The 15,000-nt window shown below is 34.5% G+C and overlaps 1 protein-coding gene across 1 annotated transcript in view; it reads left to right on the plus strand.

Moving 5' to 3' along the window:
• Positions 1-1,919, plus strand: part of LOC115212354 (F-box/LRR-repeat protein 16) — a 226,668-nt gene extending 224,749 nt beyond the window's left edge. The window contains exon 3 of the mRNA XM_029781225.2: positions 1,596-1,919. Coding sequence (XP_029637085.1) covers positions 1,596-1,744 — 149 coding nt within the window. The 3' untranslated portion in view covers positions 1,745-1,919. The remainder of the gene's footprint in view (positions 1-1,595) is intronic.
• The last annotated feature ends 13,081 nt before the right edge of the window (positions 1,920-15,000 follow it).

A 15,000-nucleotide genomic window follows, 5' to 3' on the forward strand; every position in this document is an offset into this window, starting at 1 on the left:
TTGTTGTTGTTGTTTTTGTTCTTCTTCTTCTTCTTGTGTTAGAAAGCAGCAGATGCCATCAAAGCATCATTGAGGTACAAATATACAAAGCCCAACATACCCAACATGACTACCCATCTGAGTACACTAGGCACATGCATCACAACCATAATTGCATGACATAGTGATCTTATATCAAGATAAACAGGGCCTGACCTGTTAAAATTTTCTACAGGTTGAGCAAGCCACCCTGTTCAAAAGGTCCTTGAATAAGGAAGAATTGTTTAAGGATGTTGAACGAAATGACCATTTTTCCAGAGGTGAATTATTCAAACCTCAAAGAATTCCTCTTAATACATGGCTATGATGCTCCCCCATTACTCCTGCTCATGATTAGTGATGCACATACCTATTTCTTTACTATCCACAAGGGACCAAACACAGAGGGGACTAACAAGGACAGACAAAGGGATTAAGTCAATTACATTGACCCTAGGACGTAACTGGTACTTATTTAATCAACCCCGAAAGGATAAAAGACAAAGTCAACCTTGGCGGAATTTAAACTCAGAAAACAAAGACAGATGAAATGCCATTAGGCATTTTGCTCGGTGTGCTAACGATTCTGTCAGCTCATTGCCGCCGCCGCCGCCGCCGCCTTATTATTATTATTATTATTATTATATTATTATTATTATTATTATTATTATTATTATTATATTATATGCCCTGATGCAGTACCAGGCAGTGGCTCTCATGGCTTCTGATCTTAACTGACTGGAAGTGTTATCATGTACATTGTTTTGTCTTGGTATAAAAGATGGGCTACAGCAAATATTCTGCTCAATACCACAGGTTTGCTTGTCAGTTGTTTGACCTTAACCAGTTGAGCATGTCCCTTAGTGGCTGACGATATGTGCATCTCTGATCACGAGCAGAAGTAGTGGGGGAGCATCATGGCCATGTGTTGAGAGGGATTCTTTGGAGTTTGAATGGTTCACCTCTGGAAACATAGGTGTTTCGTTCAACATCCTAAAGCAACCCTTATTCAGGGACTGTTTGAGCAGGATGGGCTACTCAACCTGAAGAAAATTCTAACTGGGCCCCACCTGCAAGGTCATGTGTTGTTTATCTTGATATGAGATCACCATGTCGCGCACATATGGTTGTGATGCATGTGCCTGGTGTACCTTTATCAGACGGGTAGTCATGATGGGTATATTGGGCTTCGTATATTTTACCCCAGTGTCACTTTGATGGCATGATTATTATTATTATTATTATTATTATTATTATTATTATTATTATATTATTATTATTATTATTATTATTATTAAGGCAGCAAGCTGGCAGAATCATTAACACACTAGACAAAATGCTTTGTAGCATTTCGTCTGTCTTTACATTCCAAGTTCAAATTCCACTGGACTTCATCTTTCATTCTTTCAGGATTCATGAAATAATTACCAGTTGAACACTGACGTTGATGTAATCAACTTATACCCTTCTCCGGAAATTACTGGTGTTGTGCCAAAATTTGAAACTGTCATTATTGTTGTTGTTGTTTCTTGTTCTTTTTATTCTTGTTTCAGTTATTCTCTTTTTTACTTTACTAGGTTGTTCACAAGTAACAAGTCATGGACTCTGCGGACTGGTGAATCTTCGTAACCTCGAAGAATTGGAGCTGACAAACTGTAACAGTGCCACGGCAGACCTCTGTCAATATCTCCGTGACAATATTTCTGGCTGTTTAGTCTTAGAATAACCAACTTTGTTTTTGTTTTTTTTTTTTGTTCTTTTTTTTTTCTATGTGACTTTCTTCATTATATTCCGCCTTGCCCTGTCTCCCTTTCTTCTGAAAAAAAAAAACACGAAAAATAATAAAACATGCCATCTCTCTCCATTCCACAACATATCCTCAATTATTATTATTATTACTATTATTATTATTATTATTATTTTTATTTTTATTATTATTTTTATTTTTTATTTTTATTGTCATTACCATTATTATTATTATTGTTGTTGTTGTTGTTATTGTTGCGGCACAGTCCACAGAGCATGAAGTAAGCTTCCGGCAAGCCGAGTCCACCAGCTGGGTTTTGATTTCTGGCTGAGCACTACACATCCTCATTCCCAAGTCTTCTAAATTTATGGTCCTGGGCCTGAATTATGAAGTTAATCATTATCATTATTATTGTTCTTGTTATCATCATCACCATCATTGTTAATTTTATTATTATTATTATCATTATTGTAATTATTATTATTATTATTATTATTTTATTTTGATTATACTATTTCTATATTCTTCATTCTATCTCTTTCTCCTTTATTTAATAATATCTGAAATACAAAAAAAAGACAAAAACATTTAGTAAAAACAACACAAATAATATGAAAGAAAAAAAAGTGTATGATTATTTTTGTTTTTTAACAGAAAAAAATTTACACAGAACAGAAAGTTTGGATAAACTTTATAAATTTCTTCAAAATAGTTCAAATACCACTCTAGACTGTTACTTGTATTATGTCCTAGCTGTTTGTTTGGTTTATTTTCTGGGGAAAAAAATCATAAAAGAAAAAAAAAACAAAAGTAAAAGAAAATGTCTTTCAAATCAGAATTCATCAATATTTTTTTTTTACATCATTCAGTAAAAGAAGTCAATTTTTTTTTTGTTATTCTACTCCCCAACCCCTACCCTTTCTTTCTATTATTTTCCACCACTGGTTTTGTTTGTTTTTGTTTTTTGTTTTTTTTTATATATATATCTTTTGTTTAGAAATGAAAGCAATGTGAATATTGATTTTATTTTGAATAAAGCAGCACCATAAGGCCAGTTTTTGTTGGAGAAGTGTTGGACAGTCCAGTAATTAAAATCCAGCTTTGTAAAATTACTGGTACTTACTTAATCAAGATTGGATTGCAAAATCAAAGAACAAAGATAATAGCATAGTTGGAGAGAAAACTGATTGATGCCAATTATTTAGTGGAATAATTTAACTGTTTCTGTCAATTCAAAGATTTCAGCTGGACATAGCAATTCTAAAGTACCTCTATGGCAACCTCCTCCAAGCTGATCTATAAGATAGCAGGAAGATGGATACAACTTGCTGGACACTGTCTGCAACACTCAGATTTGCCCACTAGCCATATAATTCGAGAACTGACCCAAACTTGAGGTCGAGATCCTGATGGAGAACAATATGCTACAACTGCTGACAAACTCAGAATGCTGACAATGAAACAGGATACATGGCCCTTCTGGCATTGTGCTGGAGGTAAATGCAAGTTGTAGCCAATAAAAAAAACATCTGATCAACTTGCTAATTAAATACTTTTGTCTAGACTAAAGGCCAATACTTAGAGTAAAATTTAAAAAAGAAGTCTAGTTGACTATGTCAACTCTAGTTTTTATAGGCAAGAGTGGAGAGTATGGTTGATATCAACTCCAGTATATGGTGAATTCTCAGAATTGTGAGAGCGTAGGGCTTTTCACATTCTGAATTCTAAGTATGCCAAGGTCAGCTTTGCCTTTCATCTCCCCAGGTCAATAAAGTACCAATACAGTATTAGGGTCAGTATAACTGAGTAAACCCTCCCCTCAGAATTGCAGGCCTTGTGCCTAAATTAGAAATCTTTATTTTGTGTGGTGATGGATTGGCTGAATCATTAGAGCATGTTTTGCAGTATTTATTTCAGCTATTTACATTCTGAGTTCAAGTCCTGCCTAGGTTAAATATGCCTTTCATCCTTATAGGGGCAATAAAATAAAGCACATGACAAGTACTGGGGTCAATAGTATTGAAGAACCCCAACTTCCCAAAATTTCAGGCTTTGTCCTATGTTAAAATTAATATTATTATTTTACTGTTTTCAAACAGGAAATGCATTAATAACTTAATTACAATTTTTCAAACTATTAATCTTGTCTTTAGACATTTTCAAATATTTACATCTACACAACATTTCAGTCAGTATAATCCCTCATCCTCATCAGGGACCTAATTCCTAGATGTTTTCATAGTATCCAACTAGATTTGAACAAGGATTTTTATCTCCAAAATAAAGGCAGTAACATTCTAATCTACTAGGCCATTGATGAAATATGGTGTTGATGTAAAACATTAAAATATAAATGTGAACAGTCTTTAAATTAATAAACTTATGAATAATAATTCATTCCTGATGTTATACACTTAAAGAAATATATTAATTTGTGGGTACAAGTCAAGTACTAGAGTTGGTAGTATCAGCTAATCCTTCCCACCAACCATATTTCAGGCCTTGGTGCCTATGCAAGAAATAATTAATTTATGGATATATTATATAAATAAAAACATTATCACAGCTAAACACTCTACTAGTTCAAACAAAAAATTATTGTTTTCTACTTCATATGCCTTTGCTGTCATTTCATACTTTATATGATTCATTTTAATTGGGACATTAAGTTTTCTATGATGATATATCTAACCATCAGAATAGTGGAGGCATGTGACTTAGTGGTTAGGGTGTTGGATTCATGATCATAAGATTGTGGTTTCAATTCCTGGACCAGGCAGTGCATTGTATTCTTGAGCAAAACACTTCATTTTATGTTGCTCCAGTCCACTCAGCGGGCAAAAATTAGTAATTCTGTGACCAGCCCGTTGTCCTGTCAAGGTGGATATTTTACACACCAGGAAATCAGTCCTTATGGGTCAGCATGAATCAAGAAGGTCACTTTAACTATCAGAATATACCGTCAAATGAAATTTAAAGTCCCTGACAAAATGAATTTTATAATAGATTTGACATTTGACTCAACTTCCATTATTGTGTCCTCCCCTGCCATCAGTAAGTGTTCTGTGATTATTCTTAAACTTGCTTTAAAATAATAACCATTAATATAACATTTACTTATAGACTTTCAAATATGAAATACTGCAAAGGTAAATGAAAGTGGAAAACTGTGGATTATTATTATTATTATGATTGTTGTTGTTATTATTATTATTATTATTATTATTATTATTATTATTATTATATTATTATTATTATTATTATTATTATTAAGATGGCAAGCTGGCTGAGTTTTATACCATTCTGGAAAAATGCTTAGCGACATTTCTTCCAACTTTATGTTCTGAGTTCAAATGCTGCCAGGTTCGACTTTGCTTTTCATCCTTTTGGGGTCAATAAAATAAGTACCCCCAAAATTTCCAGGCTTTGTGCCTATTGTAGAAAGCATTACTATTATTATTATTATTATTATTATTATTATTATTATTATTATTATGAGAAATTATTTCTTCATTGTTGTTGTTTTTTTGCTTGTTTTTTTTGTTTTTTTTTTTACAAGTCACAGCAGGCACAATAAGGGTTTTATAGTAGACAACTGTACTGAATTACACCATTTTGGGACCATTACTATAGGACAAGAGGTAAGCCCCTACAAAGGTAGCATTATACAGCCTAGATGAGCTACAGTTATTACATGATTTCAGTCCACAGCCATTTTACCTTGCTCATGTTGTGAAATGCTATTGGGAAAAGCATGAACATTGTACCATGACCACCTCTACCAAATGTTATTTTTCTGGAATGTAGAGACTATGTACCTCTTTCAAGGAAATCCAATACTTCACAGTCAATGACAGGCCTTTGTATATATATGTACATATATGTGTGTTTGTGTGTATATGTATGTTTGTATATGCATGTGTATGTATGTATGTAACTTTATCTTGTATTTGTCTCAGTTATTAGACTGCGACCATGCTGGAGCACCATCTTGAAGAGTTTTAGTCAAAGAAATCAACCCCAACACTTTCTTTTTTTCTCAAATCTATTCTATCAGTCTCCTTTTTCTGAACTGCTAAGTTACAAGGATGTAAATAAACCAACACTGGTTGTTAAGCAGTGATTGGAGACAAACATAGACACATACACATAGATATAAATATATATATATACAGACACTTGATGGGCTTCTTTCAGTTTCCATCTGCCAAATCCATTCTCAAGGCTTTGGTTGGTCCGAAGCCATAGTAGAAGACACTCACCCAAGTTGCCACACAGTGGGACTGAACCCAGGACCATGTGATTGGGAAGCAAACTTCTTACCACACAGCCACTCCTGCACCTATGTTCTTCTTTTTGAGCAAGTGCATACGTTATCTAGAGAAAAGGCCTTTGAAAGGCCTTTCCTCACTTCAGACACAGGCATTGTTTGATTTTTAGCAGCTTTATTATGCGTTGCATATTTTAGTTTGTCTTAGCCAAAGAAGCACAAAACACACAGGAAAAAATTCCCAGGTGGAATGAGGAAATCTATAAGAATGGGTGGGAAGCTCCCTGAACACCTATTGCAAAAGGCATCCATTGTTTACCATTCATGTGCAAAAGAGACTAGGTTTTTAACAGGATTGAAAAGCCAGCCACATCCATGCTACCCATGTTTAAGAGAAAAATTAAATAACATAGCATTGCTCAAAATTTAGTCATAGCCACATCATCATCATCATTGTTCGACCGTGGTCGAGACAATGGAATTTACCATGCTACGCCAGACTTCACGGTCCATCATAGCATTACGGAGGTCCTGTTGCTGGATGCCTGTATCCTTGGAGATTACATCAGGGTAGGAGAGTGTGTGTCCTCTGGTATTGCGAGTAGATGGCTTCCAGAGGAGAAGAGTAGAAATTGCCTCGTTTTCAGCCCTACAACAATGTCCAGCAAACTGGACTCTCCTACCCTTCACAAGAGATGACACAGGTGGTAGTTTCCCATATATTTGCATTTTGGTTGGATGACGCTTCCACGAGAGATTTTGAGCACTCATAAGGAGGCGAGTGTAGGTTCCATCCAACCGCCTCTCAAGCTTCTTTAATAACGTCCAGGTTTCTGAGCCATATAGTAGAATTGGTTCGACTGTGGCTTTGAAGATTTCAAGTTTGAAGTGTCTACTTAAATTTGATGACCAGATCTTATGCATGTCATAGCCACATTGCATGTATTCATGTTTGTATGTGTAAGTATATATATATATATATCGTTCATCATCATCATCATCATCGCTAAACGATGATGATGATGAACGATGATGATATAATTATAACAATGAGGGTCTTTGCAACAGGTTGCTAGACCACATACCTGAAGTATTAGAAATAGCAGCCAGAAGACTGTTATTTCTTTTACTACAAAAATATGTCCCACAGACAACAGTATCTGTAACTCACTATGGCAAAAAAAAACGAAGAAAAATAACGAAATCAAACAGTCTCCGGTCAATTATGGACGTATACGTTTCTATATTAGAATCAGAGATTCATTTCCTTCATCAACATATATATACATATATATATATATATATATATATATATATTATATATATATGCATGTGTATACATGCATGTTTGTTGTTGGTGTTATTTAGCCCTAGGTAAATATTGATCATGCAGATCTATTTTCAAAAGCACTCCAGCCATTACAATCCCATCCTTTATTTTCAGACATATTCATCTGAAACTAAATTATCCAAGATGCCTCTTTAAGATGATAGGGTGTAATTGTAGGAAAATTGCGGTTGCCATTTCTAGCAGACCCAGCAACACAATAAAGTTTCTTTATTTATTTACTGATTTTTCCCTCAGCTCAATTATATTTGCTTGAATCTACTATGTTTTAGTTTATATTTATAAATTTTGCTTCTATCAACTACATACATGTGTATGTGTGTGTGTGTGTGTGTGTGTATATATATATATATATTTATATAGATGGATAGATAGATAGATTCTGTCAAGGTTGTCTTTGCTTTTCATCCTTTTGGGACAGGTGGTTGTCAATAAAATAAGTACCAGTGGAACAATGGTGTCAAAGTAATTGACTACTTCAATCACCCAAATTTTCAAGTTTTGTGCTTATAATGGATTAGAAATTGTTTCTTTGTTTTTTGGGGGTTTTTTTCCTATTTGCAAGTCACAGCAGACACATCACATACATTCATACATAAATGTATGTATGCGTGCATATGTATATATATATATATATTATATATATATATATATATATTATATATATATATATGTGTGTGTGTGTGTGTGTGTATATATATATATATATATATACATACACACACACATACACATATCTGGCAGAAACGTTAGCACGCCGGGCGAAATGCGTAACCGTATTTCGTCTGTCGTTACATTCCGAGTTCAAATTCCGCCGAGGTCGACTTTGCCTTTCATCCTTTCGGGTCGATAAATTAAGTACCAGTTACGCACTGGGGTCGATGTAATCGACTTAATCCCTTTGTCTGTCCTTGTTTGTCCCCTCTGTGTTTAGCCCCTTATGGGTAGTAAAGAAATATATATATATATATATATATAGAGAGAGAGAGAGAGAGAGAGAGAGATCATCATCATTCTTTAACATCTGTTTTCCATGCTGGCATGGATTGGAAAGTTTGACCAGAGGTACTAGACATAAGTTATTCATTTTAATGTCTAATATCTAACTAACATACATACATAGGTACATACATGCATACATACATACATACATACATACATTCATACATACAGGCATACATACATACATACATACATACATACATACATACATACATGCAGTTGCATACGTGCATGTGCGTGTGTTTAACAACCCATTAGATAGTAACACCTCTGCTACCACTGCAGAAAACAACTGCCAATACTACAAAGCATTACGTAATTATCCAAAATTCAGGTGAATAATGAAATTTCTTAAAGCACAATATAAAAAAGATAACTATCTGTATCTGACAGATTAAACTGGATGGTGGGATGTAGTAAGGAATCACTGTTAAACACACTGTAATTAATTAGTTTATTAATGAATTTATTTGGGTTTTTTTTTTCCTTTTATTTCCATTTGATGAACTGTTCTGGTTTATCGTATTATTAATTTATTGATGCTGTACATATATATATATATATATATATATATATACTCACAGACACAAACACACTCATGTATACATACATACATGCATGCATATGCCCAAGTAAGCACATAAATGTGAAACAAGGTGGGAAGAAATAGTACTTGAATACCAGAGGTAGAGTAATATGCTTTATTATTAAAGCTGCAAAAACGTCACAAGAATATCGCAAAACCTGCTACTCAGAGTTTAACATTCCTGTTCATCAGGCACACAACTGCTTGATGAACAGCTACATGAAACTCTGAGTAACAGTTTTTTCTGATATTTTTGTGATGTTTTTACATATATACGTATGTATATACATACATATATATATATTTTTTTTTTCCAGAGTGGTCTGTTTTTTTTGCCGAACCTCAAAAAGTGTGACATTGACTTCACCAACTGGGAGGAATCGGCAAAAAACAGACCACTCTGGAAAACCACTATCCATGAGGGAACGGCGAATTTTGAGTTGAAAAGGTCTGCAGAGCTGGAGGAGAAAAGACGACGACGGAAAGAGCGCCAACAACAACCACGTGCGACTCTCCCTTCTAGCACTAGATGTCCGCACTGTGACCGATCTTTTCGAGCAAGAATTGGTCTTATCAGTCACCTGCGGACTCACCAATAAATTTGTGCAAAGACCATCATCCTCGACCTTGAGGGATTGCCATAGTAGTAGTATATATATATCAAAAATAAGAGTGAAAAAATTGGATATTAATTTAATAACATCAATTTAACACCAAGTGGTTTAGCACATAAAAACTGGGATACAGTAAAAATTAATACACAAATATAAGAGAGGGTCCACTATGTGGACGCTCTTGCGCTAAAAATAGATCCGCAATGGTCTCAACCACCAACAAATCATCATCATCATCATCATCCTCATCTTTAACATCTGTTTTCCATACTGGTATGTGTTGGATGGTTTGACCAGAGCTGGCAAGCAAGAGTGCTGTACCAGGTTCCAGTCTGATTTAGTTTGGATTCTATGGTTGGATGCTCTTCTTAATGCTAACCACTTTACTATATGTGCTGGGTGCTTTTAACATGACATGAGCACAAGCGCTTTGACGTGGCACCAGCACAGGGCTCTAGCAGATCAATCCTCTTATCAGAAGGAGTGACATTAACACTCCTGCTGTGGGGGACGGGTCTTCTTGAGTACAACAAAGTACCAGATATCTCTGTCCTTTGTCATCTCCTCCATAAGGTTCAATGTCCTGAGGTCGTCCTTCAGTACTTTGTCCTATCTCTTCATGCATGGCATGGTGGTCAGAGTGTTACGGTTATGATCGTAAGATTGTGGTTTTCAATTCCTGGACATTGTGTTTTTGAGTGAAACCCTTCATTTCATATTACTCAGTCCACTCAGCTAGCTAAAATGGGTAATCCTGGGTAATCAGCATCCCTCCCAGTAGGAGAATATATACCACACAGAATCCAGGAAACTGACCTTATAAGCCTGTGGTGCGGGAAGAGAATTTCCTTTTATTTTCTTATTTTGTGTGTGTGTATGTATATATATATATATATATATATATATATATATATCACGTGATTACGTGACCGACCAGACCATCAGATGTTGTTACACATCACTGGTCACAATGCGTTTGCATTGTTTTAGCCTTTGAATGACGCCCCCCCGCTGGCTAAGCGAGCAGGCCAACAGAAGAAAGAGTGGTGAACGAGTACAGCAGGGATCGCCACCACCCCCTGCCGGAGCCTCGTTGAACTTTTAGGTGTTTTCACTCAATAAGCACTCACAACGCCTGGTCTGGAATCAAAACCGCGATCCTACGACCGTGAGTCCACTGCCCTAACCACTTGGCCATTGCGCCTCCATATATATATATATGTATATGTATATATATATGTATATATATATGTATATATATATATATATATATATATATATATATATAATATATATATATATCTATATATATATATATGTATATATATATATATATAATATATATATGTATATATATGTGTGTGTGTGTATATGTGTGTGTGTGTGTGTGTGTGTGTGGAGGTGCAATGGCCAAGTGGTTAGGTAGCGGACTCGCAATTGTAGGATCGCGGTTTCGATTCCCAGACCGGGCGTTGTGAGTGTTTATATATATATATATATATATATATATCATTTTATATACATAGGATTTAAATGCGAGCTTTCATACCTTGTGTAGCATGCTGTGAACAATCAAGTAATCATTCAGGCTCCGATAATAGAAAAAATAGAATACTATACACATACATACTCACACATACATATATATACATGCAGGTAGATAGATAGCTATGTATGTGAACATTAAGCATTAACAAAATTTTGAAACGTGTGTGTGTGTGCAGGAGTGGCTGTGTGGTAAGTAGCTTGCTTACCAACCACACAGTTCCGGGTTCAGTCCCACTGCATGGCACCTTGGGCAAGTGTCTTCTACTATAGCCTCGGGCCGACCAAAGCCTTGTGAGTGGATTTGGTAGACGGAAACTGAAAGAAGCCCATCGTATATATATATTATATATATATATGTATATATATGTGTTTGTGTGTCTGTGTTTGTCTCCCCAACATCGCTTGACAACCGATGCCAGTGTGTTTACGTCCCCGTTACTTAGCAGTTCCAGCAAAAGAGACCGATATAATAAGTACTGGGATCGATTTGCTCAACTAAAAGGCGGTGCTCCAGCATGGCTGCAGTCAAATGACTGAAACAAGTAAAAGAGAGAGAGATATAGTGGGGTGGATGGCTTAGTGGTTAGGGTGTTTCACTCACAATTGCAAGATCATGGTTCAATTCCTAGAGCAAAGCACTTTATTTCATGTTGCTCTGCGATCATTTCATCAACTAACATATAGCTCATGGTGCACCTGTACAGGTAATGTCGATTTGATGGAGGGAGTGAGCTTATGTGTACACAAACATTTCATCACTATAAACAAATCATGTGTGGTTGTTCAGCAAGAAATTGCCAAACCCTTATACGTCATCTAATGATGGGAGAGTCCATAATATATATATATAATCAAAATAAGCAACAAGGATATCCAAAGATAGTGCAGTACAATCGTTTCATGCTACTTCATTTAATTAAACAATGTAAGTATTACATCAGTTTTAAAATGGAATACGTATAAAAATGAATATCGTGCCTGAAGATTGCTCTAAATTTTAAAACTGATGTAATACTTACATTGTTTAATAAAATGAAGTAGCATGAAACGATTGTACTGCACTATCTTTAGATATCCTTGTTGCTTATTTAAAAAAAAGAATAATAATAATAATGAAATTATTGTATACAGTGCTCAGGTGCACCACAACTTGTCAGAAAGTGCATATAGAGTATATGCAGTAATGTACAAATGTCTGGAAAGCGAACAATGCATGAGTCAGATACATGCTTGTGTGTGTATGGAGGGGAGAAAATCAGGTGTAGTGTTGGCGAATCTCAGAAAGCATGGAAGTTTTGAAGGATGCAGCGCTCCGACAACTAACAACTGATGCCGGCAGTTTGTTCCATACTTCAGCAACTCTCAGCATGAAAAAATGTTTCCTATAGTCATGGGAGCTGTGCTGTTTTCTGACTTTGTAAATATGTCCACGGGTGTTAGACGGGTGGAGTTTGAAAAGGTGCTCGGAGTTATTGTTTTGATTATAATCACCCCATTTGATTTATATTGATAATACCATACTAAATTCTGGTGCCTTTAACTTAAGTACCATATTCATCTGAATCTAAATTTTTACTGAACTTATTTATATATATATATATATATATATGTAAGAAGGTGAATGAATTATCCTAGTATGGATAATTCGGTTAACCGATACCTGGGTAGCAAATTCACGTCAGAAAACACGGTTGAAGCTATATGCCAAGGGCAGGGATCCCGTGTTCTCATGTGTAAATTTGTGTGTTTTTTAACTATGAATAAATGAAAGAATGGAGTCGAACGACGATTTTAACAAAATTCCTTTACTGTTGACACATGTTTCGAAGGCTTCGGAATTAGGAATATGCAGCCTTCGAAACATGTGTTGAGAGTAAAGGAATTTTGTTAAAATCGTTGTTCGACTCCATTCTTTCATTTATTCATATATATATATATATATATATATATATATGTACACATACCTTTTATTGAAGCCCAAAAAATCTTCACAAACTGTTACTCAAAGCTTCACATTGCCATTCATTGGACAATTGTGATCATGCTAAAATAAAATTTTTTGTTTTAGTATAATCACAACTGTCTGACAAAGAGTAAGGTGAAACTCTGAGTAACAATTTGTGAAGGTCTTTTCTGCTTTAATAGAAAGCAAATCTTCTTTATTTGAGTACAATTTTTTTCCACCTTATTTTGCATTTACATGCTGACTTGTGTGTGTGTATGTGTATGTGTGTGTGTGTGTACAGTAGGTGAATTATGAGCAATAGAATGAAGTACAAAGCTTCAGGTTTCAAGCAGCAACCTTTTGCAAGGAAACGTTACCAACACAGTCCATACCACTACCATAACAACCACTACTACTATTACTACCACTACTGTTACTACAAGTACTGCCATCCTCGAACTCTGCTGATTATCCTCTATAGAACTTATATTGACATGTTCTGGGACTTGTTGGATATGAGATGTAATTAATTTTGTTAAGATTAAAGCTACTTGCTGCCATCTTTCAAGTGAGACTTCAGTATATGTGATATTTCTTTTGAGAAGTTAGGAATACATGAAATACAGTTATAATTATGTGTTTGAAAAAGATGGAGAGTGCATTTATGTAGGTTACATATATATAAAATTTATATATATATATATATATATATATATATATATATATAAATGAAAGAATGGAGTCGAATTTTCCATGCTGACGCTAAACATAGGATAATCATTCACCTACTTAAATATTCTTATATATATATATATAATATATATATACATATATATATATACATAACCCATGCTAGCATGGAGAACGGTCGCTAAATGATGATGATGATGATGATGACATATATATGTGTGTGTGTATATATATATATATATGTATGTATATATATATACACACATATATATATATACATATATATGTGTATATATATATATGCATGTATGTATGTATATACACACACACACACACACACATATATACAACACACACACATATATATAGATATACATAATATGTATTCATGCATATACATAGATATGCAAATATGTATATATATATATATATATTATATACATACACACACATGTGTATGCATATAGATATATATATGAGTCTGTTTGTGTAGTTTAAAGAGAGCAGCTGGATAGTTATTTTTTGTGTGTAAAACACCAAAATGTTCTCAGTATGCATTTGTAAGAAGTCTCATAGAATATCATGCAGGTGTGTATGTGTGTGCATTTTGTAATTGCTGTACTATGGCTTCAGAGTGGTGTCCAGGTATTAGGACACAGTGATGATCTTCAGCAGATAACCACAATAGTTGATCACTGAAGGTTGCAATGTCCACACCAAATACCTGGACACTTGCATGGAAAGATGGTATGGATGTAATAACAGTCCTGCCTATATATATATGTGTGTGTCTGTGTATATATATGTATGTATGTATGTATGTATATATATATATATATATGTATGTATGTATGTATATATATATATAATACTTTATTTAAAAGCAGCAGAAATTCAACAAAACCTGTTACTCGGAGTTTCACGTTCCCGTTCGTCGGACAGTTTTGTTAAAATCGGTTCTATTTTAACAAAACTGTCCGACGAACGGGAACGTAAAACTCTGAGTAACAGGTTTTGTTGAATTTCTGCTGCTTTTAAATAAAGCATATTACTCTACCCTTGGTATTTGAGTACTCTTTTTTCCACCTTGTTTCACATTTATGTGTTTACTCCAGTATATATATATATATATATATATATATATATATATATATATATATATATATATATATATATATATATATATATATAATACACCTGCTTGTTGTTCCTACACCTGTCTTTTTTTTCCG

The sequence above is a fragment of the Octopus sinensis genome, linkage group LG5 (genome assembly GCF_006345805.1).
Source record: "Octopus sinensis linkage group LG5, ASM634580v1, whole genome shotgun sequence".
NCBI lineage: Eukaryota > Metazoa > Mollusca > Cephalopoda > Octopoda > Octopodidae > Octopus > Octopus sinensis.